The sequence below is a fragment of the Palaemon carinicauda genome, chromosome 1 (genome assembly GCF_036898095.1).
Source record: "Palaemon carinicauda isolate YSFRI2023 chromosome 1, ASM3689809v2, whole genome shotgun sequence".
Taxonomy (NCBI): domain Eukaryota; kingdom Metazoa; phylum Arthropoda; class Malacostraca; order Decapoda; family Palaemonidae; genus Palaemon; species Palaemon carinicauda.
The window spans coordinates 109,246,113-109,266,918 of record NC_090725.1 but is presented as its reverse complement, the minus strand read 5'-3'; the positions used below and the strand labels follow the sequence as shown (position 1 = coordinate 109,266,918).

Here is a 20,806-nt window from a genome sequence, read left to right as displayed (position 1 = left end):
GTTCATCTTTGATGTGTCCTTACCTTCTTTCATAAAACATTAAATTTAAAAAGTTTTAAATTCTTTAAAGGTTAAATACGATATAACGGGCTCAACGTTGATTAACTTCGGTTCCAAGTTAGGACCGCCTATATCAGGAAAGGTCGCATATAAACAAAACATAAAAATTTATTTTATATGTTTATAATAAAAGGAAAGTTAATCGAAGAGGCCTAATAAAGGCGGAGAGATATAAAATATATAGATCTAAAACGTGTTAAGCAAAATTACTAAAAACCTAAACACACTTCCGTCTAAGGGAAGGGTCGGCCATTTAAAAGTGAAAGAGAGTCCATACTCTCTTTGTCACCATAATTAAATCTATCCAAAACGAGTTCAAGTTTTGAAATGAAGATAAAACCCCTGCATAGCGAAAGCTCAAAACTGGAATAGTGTACTTCACCAAATAGTTGTGAAAACAAATCCAGTCAGTAACAGCGTATTTAGTAGGTCTTGCCAGTGGCACGACAGAGAGAAAATTGGTTCTGTGTTGACATCGAGTACTTGAGTACCTACTTGACAGATGGCGCTGTTGATGTACACCCCCACCTGTATAGCGATCGCTGGCGTATTTCGCCCGTAGGTTTTTCTGTCGGGCAGCAGAGCTGACAGCTATAAGATCATCGGGTAAGTTTAATATTGAAAAATCATATGTACACAACACATTTTTGTTTAATCTCTCATTTTTGTTTAATCTCTCTCTCTCTCTCTCTCTCTCTCTCTCTCTCTCTCTCTCTCTCTCTCTCTCTCTCTCTCAGAAAAATTAATATACGTCTCTAACACTAACAGTGAAGAAGAACGAGAGAGAGAGAGAGAGAGAGAGAGAGAGAGAGAGAGAGAGAGAGAGAGAGAGAGTATTTATTTAAAGAACATGTTAACACCATGTCTACCTTCTCGCCGATCGTCCGTCTCCTCCTGGCGTAGCAAATCCTACACCTGCGTTGGCCTGTCTCTAAGGTAAAGTGGCAATAAAAAGGGATTTTGACGAAGGAAAAATATATTTCTGGGCGAGAGACCTGTGCCGCCCAGTGAAATGCTCCCTAAGCACTATTTCTAAGCTATATAACTACTATATATTACCAGAGAAAAATTGCATAGGAATGCCAGGTTGAACCCAGCTCGCTCACCTATATAAGGTATCGGTATATTACTGGGCCGAGATAAATCATAACCAGAGGCCTCGCACCAATTAGAGATTTCCTCTTCAAAATCCCTGAAACAGCGAGGTGCCGTTCAACATCTATGCTGCGTAAGCTACTACTACCAACCCAACCCACGCTAGTGAACTCACTCCCTATAGCACCCCAAGTTTGGGGCCCAAGCAGGGAGGGATTTCGAGGGTGGGTTCACTGGGCGGCACAGGTCTCTCGCCCAGAAATAGATTTTTCCTTCGTCAAAATCCCTTTTCTGGGCGGCACGCCCAGTGAAATAGTACAAGAGAAATGGTCCCAAACTTGGAAATAACCTGAGAGGAAAACAATTAAAGACATGGTAACATCAAATGGTTTACTCAATAAACGTATATAAGAATAGAGGTATATCCTCTCTAATATTGAAAAGTAATAAAGATAACATGAAATCACTCTCTTAAGGTGAGTGAAAACAACAAAATCAATTCGTGGAATAAGAGCAATTGATATAATAAAATGTTACACTGTACTAGTAAAGCTCAGGTAAAACAAAACCAAAAACCAAGGTAGGAACTGTAAGTAAGGCAGGTAAGAGGAAGAAGATAGCAAGACATGGTTAGTTAAGACTCAGCATGTTCAGGTGGAACCACATTCCCCTCTGCTACTGTAGCAAATTTAAGGGCTTCCAGAGGCTTTAAATAGTGTCACTTAAATACTGTTGGGGACTTCCAGCCTGTATATTTAGTAAGTTCAGTGAAATTCATGTAATGAAAGTAGTTAACTGAGGTAGCTACAGATCGTATATCATGGACATGGGGGAATAAATCAGGATTAGCCTGTTTAATGAAATATAAAATTTGTTGCCTGATCCCTTTGAGGGTAATGGTACCACCATGTTCTCTAATGAATAAGGGCCCTGAGGACTTATAGGAGGTTCTATTCAAGCAGGATTTCAGGGTGGTTACGGGACACAGTGATGGGTCCGGAGGAAGCGGAACAATCTTCCAGGAGGACCACCTATCCTGGGGATTCTCACCTCCGGCCAAGAAAACTTTGTCAGGAGAGAGGAGAACTTCCCCTGACGAGAGAAATTCAATATGGCCCGGGTCCCTAGTCAAGGCTGCAAGTTCTGATATTCTGGTGCCAGAAGCTAGGCTCATAAGGAATAAGGTCTTCCTTAGCAAGGGTATATAATCACATGAGTCATTGAGGGTCTCGGATGCCAACTTGAGGACACCATTCAAAAACCAGGAAACCGAGCTAGGGCGAATAGATGGTTTCAATCTGGCGCAGGCTTTTGGGATTGATGAGAATAGTGGATCTGTTAGGTGTATGTTAAACCCGATATGGAAAATCTTCTTTAGAGCAGATTTAAGCGTGGTAATAGTGTTGGCTGCCAGACCTGACTCAAAAAGGGATCTGAAGAAAGTTACAGTCAGATTCATAGTCATTAATTCGACCTTGAATCTTTCAAAAATTTTGCAAGCTTCCTAACCGCTGAATCGTATTGGCGAAGGGTGGAATCCCTTTTGTCAGACTCCAAAAATAAAGTATTTTGCGGATCGATGTCTACACCTTTTTGGGCTGCAAATTTCATGAAGTCCATAAAGCTAGGGCACTCTGAATGTTTGAGGAAGCGAACACAGTGCAAGTTTGTACTATTTGCGTAAGAATTGGGTTGGGTATCTGATGGAGATGGAGACCCAATTCCAGCATCAGAGGAAACCAATTGCTCTTGGGCCAATTGGGAGCCACGAGAGCCACTTGTCCCCTGAAAGTCCGGAGTTTGTCCAGCCCCTTCATCAGCAGATTTACCGGTGGGAACAAGTAAATCTTCTCCCAAGTGTTCCAGTCTAGGGACATTGCGCTCCATAGATCTTACAGATGCCTACTATCACGTTCCGGTAGCAAGGCACTTCAGTCCATTCCTAGGATTCAAACTAGGCAACCAGGCCTACACGTTCAAAGTAATGCCATTCGGGCTCAATATTGCTCCCAGAATTTTCACAAAGTTGTCAGAAACAGTAATCCAGGTGTTACGAACCCAAGGAATTCAGGTAGCTGCATACCTAGACGACTGGCTCATTTGGTCTGACAACGTCGAAGACTAAGGAGAGGAATCTTAGCCCAAGACCCACCTGCCTCACCTACCTCCCTACCTGGTTCTGGCTCATCAAGAGCCATAGGTTCCACGTCCCGGTTCATAGCGGCGACGTCGTCAGTGATAGGGTCGTTGGAAGGTCCTAAATCCGTAGGGAGGCCGATCATTGCGTTAATGTCGGCGATGATGGGGGCCGCGACATCCCTGGAAACTGCTGCGGATGGTTTAGCATTCGGGTATACTAGGTTGCAATACTCCTCCGATAGTACATAAGGCTGTTTTGCCTTTACGTTTCGAGCAAAGCCACCTACCCAGACTTTCAGGGTTGCCCGGGCTGAAGTCTTAGCAGACTGAGAGATCCGGAGGAGTAAGGATATAGTTATTATCAAGGAATGAATCGATCAAAATTGTAAGAAAACAGACATGGAAATAAAGGTTAAACCATGCATAAGGTTGGATCAAAACCGAGAGAAACTAACCAAATCCGAGGAGAGGGTGGAGATCAACTCATAGCATATGAAGCAGTTGTCCGGGTGCCAAACCACCATGCCGTCCATCTGGACACCACAGTCGGCATGGGACCTACACACTTCGTGGCCGCAGGGTTGCTAGAGAACGGCCGCGCAGGCTGTCATTTGGCAACGGGCCATCTGTAATAGGAATGATCCATGAGTACCCCATAATAGATATCTTACAAAGGAACCCGGGGGGTCCGGGTATTAAAATTAAATCAGCATGCACTTCGGCATATAGGATCATGGTATGTAAGCTTAAGATATCTCAGAGGGACCCGGTGGGACCGGGTAAGATAAGTCAGGGTACACTTGAATATAAGCTATGAGAATATTTTTAACAGTTAAGATATCTCAGAGAGGTCCCGGGGGGGCCGGATATTAAACTTAAGTCAGGATGCACTTAAATGTAGAATAAGGATATGTAACAGTAATCCTAGAAAATAAACCTCTGAGAAAAAATTTTTTAGTTCCGTATTATGATCATTTCAAAGTGAATTGTCCATGGCAAAAGATAGTTTCCCGTCCATAATGTAAAAGAGTAGAGTCATAATATTAAAATCAGTCCCGTCAGACCCGGGAAGCAGTTGCGGGGGGGCCCGGAGGCCTAGCAATCTGTCGTAAGACACTCTCATTAAATTCAAACTTTCATAGCAAGATTCCCCAGTAACGGGAGAAAACAGGATAGTTCCGTGACACACGGGACGGACGGGAAAACTGGTAGCACAAAGCACTAAATGTAAAACTGGTAAGAATTAATCATAAAGGAAATTCCGTAGGTTGCAGAACATACTTGTACCCTAACATACACAATAACTCTCCATATCCGCTGGTAAGAATTAATCATAAAGGAAGTTCCGTAGGTTGCGGAACATACTTGTATCCTAACAAACACAATAACTCTCCATATCCAGGGTGTAATTTAAAATACTGTAATACGGATTCCGTCGAGTACGGAAATAATAAAATTGCAACCCGGCCGAGCCTAGTTCTCTCTCCCCACCGCTGATGGCCAATCAGAGCGGTGGGGAAGAAAACGGGAACGACCAGGTACATGTGTACTGGATGAAAACCCCGGGGGAAAGACTCGCCACCCACTAGTGAGTCGTAATAAATCCCCCTACGGATGAGGGGGAGGGGAAGGTGGTGGGAGAACTGAGGTACGAGAAGACTCGGCCGTAGAGTTAAACCACACACACAATGAACAGTAGGAGAGGGACCCCTGGGTTGGGGTGAGATAGTGGGGAAGCGAGAACAAGTCCATGAGGGGGAACAAGGAGATCACGTGATAATATGAGACAGGAATACCAACCTGTCCGATATAACTAAGTACATAAAAGCCTGGTTTGTAATCGGATACGGAACAAACAGAGATCATAACAGAACAGTGATAATGATCAACTAAATATCAAGTAATGTAAGCATTGAACTGGAATAAGCATGCGTAAAACAAATCAGTAAGAGAGGGACGCAGGAGATGGAGAGCGGGTGAGACGCTCTGATCAGGGGTACCAACTGAATCTACTGCGGATAGATGTCGACAGTAAGATGCTAATGACTGCCTCTCGTAATAAAATATCCATGTCTCGAGAGTCCCACTCGAACTAAATAATGATACTAGATGGTAATCGTAGCGTAAACAATGATAAATATTGAAACTGACAATAAATAAGGCATGAGCGAAACTAACTAGACTAAGCCCGAAGGCAGGCATGCCAACCGAGAACAAGCTATGATGAATAGATGATCTAAAAATTAAACTGGATCTAATAGACTCACAATAAAAATAGGTGTAATGGTGAAATAACTCCAAATAATGTTCGAAACGGATAACGATCAGTAATGAAACTCATTGTGAAACGTGACGAACGAGCAAGGGAGGGGAGCGCGCCAAAAGACCTCGGACGGTCGGAACATCGAGACAATAACACTCGAATAATTAACAATAAAAGGCAATGCTACCTCCCAAAGCTCAAAACTCATAGATCTGGTACTTAACTTTGATGGGGAGACCTGAGAGTCCGACATCAGAGCGAAAAGCGGAGAAAACACCAAAGAAACACCAGACAAAAAAACGTGAGACGTATCCAGTACGGGTGCTATAATAGGAGTGAGTTCACTAGCGTGGGTTGGGTTGGTAGTAGTAGCTTACGCAGCATAGATGTTGAACGGCACCTCGCTGTTTCAGGGATTTTGAAGAGGAAATCTCTAATTGGTGCGAGGCCTCTGGTTATGATTTATCTCGGCCCAGTAATATACCGACACCTTATATAGGTGAGCGAGCTGGGTTCAACCTGGCATTCCTATGCAATTTTTCTCTGGTAATATATAGCAGTTACATACCTTAGAAATGTTGCTTAGGGAGCATTTCACTGGGCGGCACAGGTTGAGCCCAGAAATAAATTTTTTATTTATCATTTCTTTATAATTATCTTTTTTACATGCTTCTTTCATATTATGCAGTTATGTTATTGTTATGTGTAATTATGTGTAGCCATTTATTAAGGATTTATTATGGGTTTTTAGGCTGAGGAACGAATTAAATGAATTACCATGTATTCTTAAGGGAAAATTCGTTTCTACATCCGAACATTTTCTACATCCGAAGTCGGTTGTGGAATGAATTAAATTCATATGTAGAGGTACCACTGTATTCAGTTTACAGAAGTGGGAGAACCGAATCTTTTTCCTGATCCAACATTTCTTGCTAAGAATGAGCTACCCACCAAAAGATGGGGTCCCTGGAGAATCTGCCCTCTGAAGGAAGATGTCTCGCTGTGTCCAGTGGAGTGTCTAAAGGTCTATCTTCGAAGAACTTCAGACTTCAGGGGAGGACAGCTCTTTAAAGGAGAAACCTCAGGATCAAACCTATCCCTAAAACAACTATGGGCGAAAATCACCTATTTCATTCGCAGAGCGGATCCTGACAGTACACCCGCAGGTCATGATCCAAGAAAAATCGCTTTATCACTGAACTTTTTTCAGTATATGGATTTTGAGCGTCTGCGCTCATGCACCGGATGGAAGTCATCCAGAGTGTTCTACAAGCATTATGCGAAGCAAGTGCATGAACTCAAGCGATACGTGGTGGCGGCAGGTAGTGCACTAAAACCTGTCGTCTAGTGCTGCGATGAACAGTGAATTGATTGGGACCATCAATAAAACGGGTGAACGTGTTGACACCTCTCAGTGCAATACTTGAAATAAATGTCACCAAGGTGACATTAAGGACTGTTTTATTTAGTTGAGGTGAAGAAACATATAGATAACAATTGTGCCGTGTGTACTAACAGTGTGAAATAGACATTCAATATCACAGAAATGCATACTAGAAAATTAAGCAAATTTTCAGATTTACAGTGGCATAATATCTTTTCCCTTTCAGGTGAAAACAAATATTTTCTCTGCTTTGATTGTTGGATATGTTTTTTATTGCATTCATTAACATTTAAGTTATACATGTTACTTCATGTTAGTCAATTATTACCAATAAATTATCAGTGTGTATTTGCGTCTTATTTCGCCCTACAATTGATTTTCAATAAAAATATATCAGAGTTTTATTACCCTTTAATACATACATACATATACCAAAGGCACTTCCCCGAATTTTGGGGGGTAGCCGACATCAACAAATGAAACAAAACAAAAAAGGGCACCTCTACTCTCTACGTTCCTCCAGCCCAACCAGGGACTCAACCGAGTTCAGCTGGTACTGCTAGGGTGCCACAGCCCACCCTCCCACATTATCCACCACAGATGAAGCTTCATAATGCTGAATCCCCTACTGCTGCTACCTCCGCGGTCATCTAAGGAGCCCAGAGGAAGCAGCAGGGCCTACCGGAACTGCGTCACAATCGCTCGCCATTCATTCCTATTTCTAGCACGCTCTCTTGTCTCTCTCACATCTATCCTCCTATCACCCAGAGCTTTCTTCACTCCATCCATCCACCCAAACCTTGGCCTTCCTCTTGTACTTCTCCCATCAACTCTTGCATTCATCACCTTCTTTAGCAGACAGCCATCTTCCATTCTCTCAACATGGCCAAACCACCTAAACACATTCATATCCACTCTAGCCGCTAACTCATTTCTTACACCCGTTCTCTCCCTCACCACTTCGTTCCTAACCCTATCTACTCGAGATACACCAGCCATACTCCTTAGACACTTCATCTCAAACACATTCAATTTCTGTCTCTCCATCACTTTCATTCCCCACAACTCCGATCCATACATCACAGTTGGTACAATCACTTTCTCATATAGAACTCTCTTTACATTCATGCCCAACCCTCTATTTTTTACTACTCCCTTAACTTCCCCCAACACTTTGCAACCTTCATTCACTCTCTGACGTACATCTGCTTCCACTCCACCATTTGCTGCAACAACAGACCCCAAGTACTTAAACTGATCCACCTCCTCAAGTAACTCTCCATTCAACATGACATTCAACCTTGCACCACCTTACCTTCTCGTACATCTCATAACCTTACTCTTACCCACATTAACTCTCAACTAACTTCTCTCACACACCCTTCCAAATTCTGTCACTAGTCAGTCAAGTTTCTCTTCTGTGTCTGCTACCAGTACAGTATCATCCGCAAACAACAACTGATTTACCTCCCATTCATGTTCATTCTCACCTACCAGTTTTAATCCTCGTCCAAGCACTCAAGCATTCACCTCTCTCACCACTCCCTCAACATACAAGTTAAACAACCACGGCGAAATCACACATCCCTGTCTCAGCCCCACTCTCACCGGAAACCAATCACTCACTCCATTTCCTATTCTAACACATGCTTTACTACCTTTGTAGAAACTTTTCACTGCTTGCAACAACCTTCCACCAACTCCATATAACCTCATCACATTCCACATTGCTTCCCTATCAACTCTATCATATGCTTTCTCCAGATCCATAAACGCAACATCCACCTCCTTACCTTTTGCTAGATATTTCTCGCATATCTGCCTAACTGTAAAAATCTGATTCATACAACCCCTACCTCTTCTAAAAACCACCCTGTACTTCCAAGATTGCATTCTCTGTTTTATCCTTAATCCTATTAATCATTACTCTACCATACACTTTTCCAACTACACTCAACAAACTAATACCTCTTGAATTACAACACTCGTGCACATCTCCCTTACCCTTATATAGTGGTACAATACATGCACAAACCCTATCTACTGGTACCATTGACAACACAACACATATTAAACAATCTCACCAACCATTCAAGTACAGTCACACCCCCTTCCTTCAACATCTCAGCTTTCACACCATCCATACCAGATGCTTTTCCTACTCTCGTTTCATCTAGTGCTCTCCTCATTTCCTCTATTGTAATCTCTCTCTCATTCTCATCTCCCATCACTGGCACCTCAATACCTGGAACAGCAATTATATCTGCCTCCCTATTATCCTCAACATTCAGCAAACTTTCAAAATATTCCGCCCACCTTTTCCTTGCCTCCTCTCCTTTTAACAACCTTCCATTTCCATCTTTCACTGTCTCTTCAATTCTTGCGCCAGCCTTCCTTACTCTCTTCACTTCTTTCCAAAACTTCTTCTTATTCTCTTCATATGACTGACCCAATCCCTGACCCCACCTCAGGTCAGCTGCCCTCTTTGCCTCACGTACCTTGCGCTTTACTTCCACATTTTTCTCTCTATATTTTTCATACTTCTCTATACTATTACTCTGCAGCCATTCTTCAAAAGCCCTCTTTTTCTCTTCCACTTTTACCTTCACTCCTTCATTCCAACATTCACTGCCCTTCCTCATGCTGCCTCCAACAACCTTCTTGCCACATACATCACTTGCAATCCCAACAAAATTTTCTTTTACTAACTTCCACTCCTCCTCTAAATTACCAGTTTCTCTTACTCTCACCTCGTCATATGCCATTTTCAACCTTTCCTGATATTTACTTTTTACCCCCGGTTTTATTAGCTCTTCAACCCTCACTAGCTCCCTTTTACATCCACCTACTCTATTCCCCCACTCTTTTGCTACAACTAATTTTCCTTCCACCAAAAAATGATCAGACATACCGTTAGCCATAACCCTAAACACGTGCACGTCTTTCAATCTTCCAAACATTCTTTTAGTTATCAACACATAATCCATTAATGCCCTTTCTACTACTCTTCCATTTGCCACTCTTACCCATGTATACTTATTTTTATCTTTCTTTTTAAAAAAGCTAGCACTTATTACCATCTCTTGTTCAACACACACATCTACCAGTCTCTCACCACTCTCATTTTCACCTGGTACGCCATACTTCCCAATGACACCTTCTACCTCTCCAGCGCCCACTCTAGCATTTAAGTCACCCATGACAACTACATAATTCCTTCTACCCAGTCTTTCTACACACCTAGTTAATTCATTCCAGAACTCATTCCGCTCTTCTTCACTTTTCTCACTACCTGGCCCATACGCACTGACAAACGCCCAACATTCCCTACCCAACCTAACCCTTACCCACATTAACCTAGATGATATCTCCTTCCATTCCACTACTTTACCTGTCATCCATTCACTCAGCAATAAAGCCACACCCTCTCTCGCTCTTCCCCTTTCAATCCCAGACACTCTACCAGACATTTCACCAAACATCACTTCACCCTTTCCTTTCATCTTTGTCTCACACAAGGCCAATACATCCATCCTTCTACTTCTAAACATACTTCCAATCTCACATCTTTTACTCTCTATCGTACTACATCCACGCACATTTAGACACCCCAAAACTAGAGTGCGGGGAGCAGTCACTCTCCCCCCAGCTCCATCTCTTTGTTGATGCCTCGTAGGATTTTTATACAGGAGAGGGGGTTCCCAGCCCCCTCGTCCCGTCCCTTTTAGTCGCCTCTTACGACACGCAGGGATAACGTTGGCGCTATTCTAATTGCTTTTATGCCCCCGGGGCCATAAACTGCATATATTTTCTTATGAACAATATGTATAGCTAATACCTTTTGTTCTTATACGGATACAAAAATTTTCTGGCAATGCTCGTTCCATGCGTTATACATACAGCGAGAACTGTATGTAGTTGATGCTATGTTTGTTTATATGTTATATGCAAACCTTGAGACTCCTTTCCTACGTCTAGTATGACTCTTCCCTGCAGGGGGGCAGGAAGCACTAACATGGTTTATGTTTAGCAGTAATGACGTATAACGGTAACGTCATGTCTCAATGATCTGGATGACCAAAGGGAAAAAACTGTCCCAAGGTTAAGGCACTTTAAAAATCCACAGATACAGTACTTTCTAGTAATTCTCTGGTAAACTTCCATCAGGACAACATGGCCTGAGCCCAAAAAATGGATTTTGAGCGACGCGAAAAATCTATTTTTGGGTGAGATAGCCATGTCGTCCTGATGGACCCGCCCTCCTTATCTACACGAAAAGGCCTTGGCAGGATCCCTCCCGAAATTACTATATCTATAGCACCATGCTCAACACTACAAGGAATAGCGCGTTGGGTTGACATACAGCGCCATCTAGATACTCAGTAGTAGTACGGGAGGAAGGGTACCTTGATAACGGCTCCCCTTCTATTTTTGCCCCTTTCCCCCTCAAAGCGAAAACGCTATTCGGGGTGAAGATTGCTATGTGTCGTATCAAGATATACGTCCACTGATTTATGCGATATCCTTAAGAAAAATTTTAAGGATATTCGCGCCAGGAGTTAGAATTCTGGAGACCTAAAGGTAAATTCTCTGGGAATATCACTGTAGTCAAATATCCGTTTTATAATACCCCCTTTTCTTCCTTAGCCATGTTAAGTCTGCTTGGTATCCCTTTCTTATTTTATACATACCTTGATATTGCTGTCGGATTCGTCCGGATATTTACAGACCTTTGAATTAACAAAATTAATATCTACTTTGGCTTAACATAATTAATAGTTACTTTTACGAAGGACAAAAGTGCAACCTTTTGGAAAAAATTATCTTTTCACAAAATGGCCTTATCTAAGAACGTAAAAGTGCATGATCATTTAAGACTAAAGGAGCTATTACTTTGTTCCTTTAATTTCTATTGTAATCTACTTCTCAGCTGAAAACTTCCAACAATAAGCTATACCACAAAAGATTTTCACCAAAATCAATCTAAATCTACGGTTCTACAATCATATGGAACCATGATACCACCTGTATTTTCATTTCTTTACCAATACAGTACTCACATTGGAAAATATCTACTCTTGCAAATACTGTAGGATCTAAAGAATATTAGAACTAATTATAAGACAAAATTAATTGGGTAATCATACATATTTTTCTCATCTAAATATGCCATAACTTTTCCCCAAGAAAAACCAAACACGCTGGCCACCATACATATTTTTCTCATCCAAATACTTCATTACCTTTTTACACAATAAAACAAAGCAAATGGTAACACCTTTTTTAATAACCATAGAATTAAAAGCAAAGTACCTGTGACCTGACCCGAAGTAATGAACTGAAGTTTGTGCGTCCTCTAAGATGGAGGAATTGGCGAACATAGTCTGGGGTTGACTTGGTTCTTGCTTTGAATGGGTAATTTTTTAGATTATTTTCTCCTATGACCTGAAAGAAAATGATGTTTAAACCATATGCAAAAATTATATTTTAACTACATGCAAAAATCATATTTTATATTCCTAGCATTCCATGCATTTTTTCTCTGGTATATTTAGCAGTATTTATACCTTTGAAATGGTGCTTTAAGGAGCAATTCACGGAGCGACACAGGTTCCTCACCCAGAAATAGATTTTTCCTTCGTCAAAATCCCTTTTTAACTATACAAAAAAAATTATATTTTAGCTATTTGCAAGCAAGATGGAAACTACTGTATATTTTGAGTATTGGGCTGCATGTATCAACATCAACTGCAAAACTAGTTAAAATAAAAATTTAATCAAATATCCTATTTCTATATTCTTCTGATGTTTATGTTGCTTCTTCTGTTAAACTTTAAAATTCAAATATTTTCCTTTTTGCTTTCCCTTAAACACATACTCTTAGTAAAGGAAAGAACATTGTAGCTGTAAGTGATAACTGACACGCCAGTCTCTTTGTCTCTTCAGTTTTTGAACTAGAAATTATCCCTATCCTCTTGATACCAAAAGGCACTGGGGAGGATGGTCAGTATAGAAATACGACATCTTATTTCTGAGCCTCGCTTGATGCTCATATTGCTGACTTTCACACTCTACTGGAGGTGGGATACCAGTGAGGGAAAGAAATAGAATAAATCTAATTGGAAGAAATATACCATAGTTAAGATTTACTGTACTAACCTTGTCTAGATTACTTTTAAAAAACCACATCAAAATACAGCACTCCAGATTGCTTTATAAAGTTATTCAAAATACTGGACTATGGCTTGTCTCTAAATGGTATATCTTGATGTAACTAATAATTTTGATTGTCACCAAATCAATTACAGTGATACCTCTTGATACGAATGTATTTGCATATGAATTTTAAATGATGCGAAACGAGATGCAAAGATTTTTTCGCCTCATATTGCAAAAAATTTTTTGTGATTCTGGTAGATCCTGAGTAGTTTCAATAGACCTCACTTTACCATTTTAGGAGTTAGGTTAGGGTTTGAAATAGGGTAGGAACACTATGTAATTAAGACCACTAGACCCAATTATGGAACTTAGGCTAGTGTAAGGAACTCGGCAGGAAAGTCAAGACTTCCCCATTAAAATTCTCCCATGACTGCAGATACTACCGCTAGAGAGTTATTGGGTCCTTTGACTGCCCAGACAGTACTACAGTGGATCCCTCTTTCTGGTTACAGCTCATTTTGCCTTTGCCAACACATACACATATTCTTTACACATTTTCCTCTTTCCTTATACACTTGACAACACGGAAATTTCCAAACAATTTTTCTTCTCTCAATAGGTTAACTACTGCACTATAATTGTTCAAGGGCTACTTTCCACTTGGTAAGGGGGGAAGAGACTCTTTAGCTATGGTAAGGAGCTTGTATAGGAGAAGGGCATTCCAAAATCAAACTATTGTCCTCTAGTCTTGGGTAGTGCCATTGCCTCTGTACCATGGTCTTTCACTGTCTTGGTATAGAGACCTCTCGCTTGAAGGTACACTCAGCACACTATTCTATCTTGTTTCTCTTCCTCTTGTTATTTTGAAGTTTTTATCCTCTTGTTACCTTCAAGTTTTTAAAGTTTATACATGAAAGATTTATTTTTATGTTATTATTGTTCTTAAAGTTCTCTTGTAGTTTTTCCTTATTTCCTTTCCTCACTGGGATATTTTCCTTGTTGGAGCCCTTGAGCTTATAGCATCCTGGTTTCCCAACTAGGGTTGTAGCTTAGCAAGTAAAAATAATAATAATAATAATAATAATAATAAAAATAATAATAATAATAATAATAATAATAATAATAGTGAGGAGTGGTTTCAAAGTTTACCAGTAAAATACCACCCTAATGGTCATTAGGGGTTAACAGAGGCATATTACCTTCCAACAACACTGAATAAGTCTTCTCAACCCCTTCTGCAAGAGTTACACATGCAAGGGAAATAAACACTCCTGGTTCCTTCTAAAGGAACAAAAGGATTAATCTTCAAGTGACAATAAAATGACAATTTGCAAAAGCACTCAATACAAATACTGCAAAAAAAAAAAAAGCATCACTGGAGATGTATTTATCAAAAAAAGTTGAATAAAAATGAGATATACTGACAAATGAGTGAGTGGGTACTCTCCCTCATTCCGACTTTAGTCTACTATACCTTATCAACTAATTATAAAAACAAAACCCCAATGTGCCAGAAATTACTCCAATTTAAAAGGTTTCTATATTTTAAGTGAATTTTCCCTTCTGTAAGCGTTGCAATATTGTAGCGTCTTTGAAGTAGGTGCATGTAGTATTGTAGCCAGTAATTTTAGCGTTCTGGAAACGTATACGTTGAAGAGACTATGCAGTTAGTACATGGGTATTGTCGCCAGTGATTTTAGCCTTCTGGAAGTGTTATAGACAAAACAAATAACAAATTGTACATCTAAATTCATAACATTATTTAAAAATAACATACCTGAATTTCATCAGCAAGAAATTCTATATCTTGTCCCTTGTGGGAACAAGTACGTAAAACACCTGACGAGAAAAGTGAAGAGTGATAACTGAGGGAATCTGGTTTCTTTTCTGCGGGGACGACAACCTGAAAATAAGATAATAGTTAAGGAAAAAAGGAAGTTCTTAATTTTATGCCAACCTAGCAATAACCTCACAAACAAAAAATAAGACGGGAATGGCATAAAACACAGTAAATCATCACTGAATCAATTTTCACTCTTATGTATCTTTAGCTAATAATGGGATGCAAAGATATAAACACTCATACATAAACTTTAGCTCAAACCATTCAAGTGGGAGGGAGAGGCATAAGTAGGTAGAGAATCAGATGTTGAGATAAGGTGATGTTTGATCTGGAGAGAAGAGGTTTAGTGGAAGAGGATGCCATTGATAGAAGGCATTGGAGAGGGTGCATCAGGCAACCAACCCCTTAATGTGGGGAAAACAGTGGGAAAGAAGATTCAAGTGGTAGCTAATTCAACTGAATTGAATATGAATTCCAGTGGCAGCTAATTCAACTAAATTGGATATGTATTCTTGTGGCAGCTCATTTAAGTGAAGCCAATAACCAATCTGGTGTAACCTTGTCCAAGTTAATTCAATAATCATAAATAATCCTCATACTTTGACCTCATACAGGGTTTCATTGGTATCTTATTTATAGTAGGTAGTAGGTTGGCACCCGCCACCCGTTGAGATACTACCGCTAGAGTGTTATTGGGTCCTTTGACTAGCCAGAAAGTACTACATTGGATCCTTCTCTCTGGTTATGGCTCATTTTCCTTTTGCCTACACATACACCAAATAGTCTGGCCTATTCTTTACATATTCTCCTCTGTCCTCGTACACCTGACAACACTAAGATTACCAAACAATTCTCCTTCACCCAAGAGGTTAACTACTGCAATGTAATTGTACAGTGGTTACTTTCCTCTTGGTGAGGGTAAAAGAGACTCTTTCGCTATAGTAAGCAGCTCTTCTAGGAGAACACCACTCCAAAATCAAACCATTGTTCTCTAGTCTTGACAAGTGCCATAGCCTCTGTACTGTAGTTTTCCACTGTCTTGGGTTAGAGTTCTCTTGCTTGAGGGTACACTTGGGCACACTATTCTATCTAATTTCTCTTCCTCTTGTTTTGTTAGAATTTTTATAGTTTATATAGGAATTATTTATTTCAATGTTGTTACTGTTCTTAAAATATTTTTTTCCTTGTTTCCTTTCCTCATTGAGCTATTTTCCCTGTTGGGGCCCCTGGCCTTATAGCATCCTCCTTTTCCAACTGGGGTTGTAGCTTAGCAAGTAATAATAATAATAATAATAATAATAATAATAATATTATGAATACCAAACTTTCTATTTTTCAGTCAGTAATTAAATTCTAAGAGTCAGACCATTTACATTTTGGATTATCTCCTGTTTTAGAAAATGGAACAAACAAGTCTTCCTGTATTGATTTCTCTTTGATTCTATCATAGGTATCATGTAGAAAGTTTCCTTCTATAATGCTAAAACCCCACATTTCTTGTGATAACAGATATCTGCCAGTCCTCCACATATCACATGCTAGCCTGAGGCTAAAACCCCACATGTTTCTTGTGATATCTGTCAGTCCTCCACATATCTTAGTCTACCTGTGTGTCACTTTCTCACCTTAAAAATGGGTGACCCCTACAGAAACAAGACATAAAACAGCCTTATCATTTTTACATGTTGAAATCTATTAATCTTATTCTAAAATCGATAAATAGTTTTCATCTTGCATGACGGTACACTCGGACATGCTATTCTTTTTTGTTTCTCTTTCCCTGGTTTTTTAAGCTTTTATATTTTATATATAAAAGATCCAATTTAATCTTGTTGCTGTTCTTAAAATATTTCATTTTGATTGTTCATTACTGCTCTTGTTGTCTATTTCCTTGTTTCCTTTCCTCACTGGGCTATTTTTCCATTTGGAGCCCTTGGGCTTATAGCATCCTGCTTTTCCAACTAGGCTCGTAGCTTAGCAAGTACTGTAATACTAATATTAATGATAATAATCATCATCATCAACATTAAGTCTTCTGAAAATCTAACAATACCAATTTAACTCTGTTGATACTTTTTCAGCTAAAAATTCAGTACTTAAACCAACTACTGTGGATGATAGCAACTGCTTAGTTGCCTACTGGCTTTAAATAGTTAACCTAGAATGTTTCATAGCCTGAATGTTCATCAGCATCTGGCTTTCATCATGTTTACTAGAATTTAATCTTTCTATAGAAATAACTTTCAATGTTCATGTTGTTGAGTTTATCTACCCAATAAAATGGAAGAGATGATAAAATCTCATTTAGCTTAAGAAAGGTGGCAATTTAAAGTATTCTTAATAAAGTAGTATTGAAGAAAACTGATACCATAATTGCTGATAACAGAGTACAGAAAACTGGTGAGGTGATCTATTTTGTGCTTGGTTTCTGTGTTTACCAGTGTGGTTAAAAGATACCAGAATGTTTTATGAAATTTACTGTATTGTAAAAGGTTGGATGAAGGGGATTTCACAGGCATAGTCCACTAGGCTAGCAACTCCACTGATATTTCTGTGACTAATTACCACACCTCCCAAAATGCCTGTGTCTTATTCAAGAAATTTTATACACCATATTAGTGTTCAAGAACTATTTTAAATGATGCTTAATAACACTTACTGAAGACTACCTTCTTCTTCTTCTTCTTCTTTGTCTACATCTTTTCCCACTTCTAAGTGGGGTCGATGTTTCTGGTCAGCTTTCTCCATCTACCTCTGTCCCACACCTCATCACCGGTTAATCCCTTTGATCGAAGGTCATCCTTGATACAGAACACCCACCTTTGCTTTGGTCTCCCTCTCCTTCTCGTTCCCTGTACCTCCATTTCCATCACTCTCCTCTCAATATACTGTTCATCTCTTCTCACGACATGACCATACCACCTCAGTCTACTTTTTTGGATCTTACCTGATAGTTTTCTAACTCCTGTGGTACCCCTAATTATCTCATTCAGAATGAAACTGAAGACCACCTATAACTACAATAGCGAAATATACCTAGGCACTTCCTTTCTACCACATCCTTTACATATTCTAAAGAAAGATTTTATTTTACAAATAAAAGCCACTGATTTAAAAAGCCCTGTGCTTTAGTTTGACAGCTTGTCTACATTTACTTAAGGAAAAAACCTTCAATTCACTAGATGGTAAGGCTCCAGTTTTAAGGTTATATAGTCTTTTGTGATTGACAACAGTCTTGCTGCAGCACCTTCAAAGAGCCTGGAACCTTGAGGGTAACCGCACAACGGATGAGGAGTTATGGATATCCATTCTCCTCTCCACCGTTGCTTCTACATCCTTCAAAGGAAAGAGACATAAGCTCCAGCATATGTTCCCTAGTCCAACTTGTCCGAAGAATCAGAAAACACTCGTATCCTTCCTCTTCAGAACTCGGCTAGCACAGTGGTTAGCCTAGTCTGCAAAATCACAAATTTTTCATAGTATTTTGTACATACATACATATACCAAGGCACTTCCCCAATTTTGGAGGGTATCCAACATCAAAACAAATGAAAAAAGGAGACCTTCCCTCTCTACGTTCCTCCCAGCCTGACGAGGGACTCAACCGAGTTCGGCTGGTACTGCTAAGGTGCCAACGCCCACCCTCCCACGTTATCCACCACAGATGGAGCTTCATAATGCTGAATTTAGTATTTTTCCTAATAATAAAAGCCTGAGCTCTTTAATAAGAGTATGATTTCAGCAAAGCTGGCAAAGCCATTAAACTATTAACAAGGTAACCATAGCTGCCTGTTGGATGATGGGTACGTCCCACCCATCGGACAGGTGGTATAACCCTCACTTTGACCTTTAACCTATGACTTGTACGGTGGTTGAGGCATGAAGTTTAACTTAAAAGACTCATGTTTGTACACAGTAGTTAGGAATTATGACAAATTTGAAAACAATTTGTATTTTTCCTAACTATACAAACCTTGAGCTCTTTACTATGGATATATATTTCTGCAAAAGCTGAAACTTGCCATGAACCGTTTTGGTGAGGATAATAACCTGTCCCTAATTAGTGGGGAATAGAGGGGGAGGGTAGACTAGCCACCCCACTCACACTCACAAACCGAGCAGAGTTTTTCCTCCCTGAGATATAACAAGAACTCCGCTATCACTGGGATATTAGCATCGAGAGGAGCGATACTACTTCCACGACACCCTTCACAAAAGACTGATCACTTTGCCTGGTAGACAGCGGAAGAAAACTCCCAGAGGTATGCAGACATCCTTTTCGTCACTATCTGCAAAAAGACTACCTTTGTGCTGGATAATCTCCAGGTGTGAAGACGGAGCAAAGCCACAAAACTGTGGTAAATCTGTGAGTGTAGTCCTATGAGTAGATTTGGAAGTAAAGGGAGATCCCTCAGCACCTCTTTGAGCAGATGTAGGTGGTCTGAAAACCATTCTGCATGTTGCCACATCGGAGCTATGAGGGTAATCGACAGATCTTGTGATGCTCTTACTTTGTTCAGAAGCCTCAATACTAGGCAGAAGGGAAGGAACACAAAGACATCTAGATTGTCCCAAATACTGTTACAAAAGTCACAGTAGCCTTTCCATGGTCACTGCACTCCCAAATGTGTGTAAGAACATTGACAAAGGGAAACTCAGTCTTGGAATTTACCTCCAGTGGTGTCAAACCGAAGTCAGGCCTCATTTGGGTGTTGATAATCCGAGACGCCTCCCTCGCAAGGCAGATCTCAACAATCCCATTAGATGACAGTTCTTTCCTTAAAGGCCAAGCAGGATCTTGACAAAGAGAAGAACCAGGAGCCGGTTTTAAAGATTTGAAAATTTCAAGGCTTCAAGTTTTATTTATTTCTTTTAATTTTTCCCCAGGCCATTCTGGCCAAAAAATGGATCTTGTATAAAAAGCACCTTTAAGATGGGCCCGTATCGGCAATCTGTTCCCCCTTCAGTAACAAAACTGCCTTCAGCACTAACACCCCTAGAGACTGACGAAACAGCGTACATTAGTTTCTGTGATGCCTGTTGGTAAGCATGAGATTGGACGAAGTGCAGGCATGTCTCATTCACACTGGTTACCAAGTAGTTAAGAACCTTACTGCAAATCATGCGTACATGATGATACATTTTTCTACTAGTAAGAGCACCGAAAAATGTCCTGGGTGGTCAGCTTGGGACAGTTTACAAATACCAAGAAATCAAAAATAGAATGATAACAGTGACCAATTATGTTACCAATAAAGCACTGATGGATCCTGAGGAGACTAAGAATTGCAATTCGAATAATGCTTACGTCAGGGAGTGTAAATGTGGATGAAGGGTTGACCCCTTCATCCTAACCGACAGTGCGCATGCTCTGTCCGTAAAGCAATTGTAAAAACGGATTTTGAGCGAAGCGAAAAATCTATTTTTGGGTGAGGTAGCCATGTCGTCCTGATGGAAGTTCCTTCATTAGTAGCTTCCTAGGTATATTTGACTGCAGTGATATATCCCAGAGAATTTACCAAAGGTATCCAGAATTCTAACTCCTGGAGCGAATATCCCTTAAAATTTAAAAAGGGATATCGCGTAATATCAGAGGACGTATTCTTGACACGTCTCATAGCTATCTACACCCCTAATAGCGCTTTCGCTTCGAGGGGAAAAAGTGGCAAGAATATAGGAGAGTCGTTAAAAAGGCGACGCTCCTACCGTACTGTAAATAGTGCGCCAAATCGACACCGCGCGGCGCCACCAAGCCATTTTTTGTAGCTTTGTAGGTGTTGCAGATACAATACCATAGGGAGGGATTCATTATCCTTTTGTCAAAAAGAGGGTGGGTCCATCAGGACGACATGGCTACCTCACC

General features: G+C 40.2%; 1 protein-coding gene across 2 annotated transcripts in view; it reads right to left on the bottom strand.

The window, feature by feature from the left end:
• Positions 1–20,806, bottom strand: part of LOC137650822 (asparaginyl-tRNA synthetase-like) — a 165,839-nt gene that overhangs the window by 55,071 nt on the left and 89,962 nt on the right. For both annotated transcript variants that reach the window (XM_068383987.1, XM_068383980.1), the window contains exons 3-4: positions 14,878–15,003; positions 12,255–12,386 (exon numbers count right to left, since the gene is read on the bottom strand). In XM_068383987.1, coding sequence (XP_068240088.1) covers positions 12,255–12,386; positions 14,878–15,003 — 258 coding nt within the window. The remainder of the gene's footprint in view (positions 1–12,254; positions 12,387–14,877; positions 15,004–20,806) is intronic.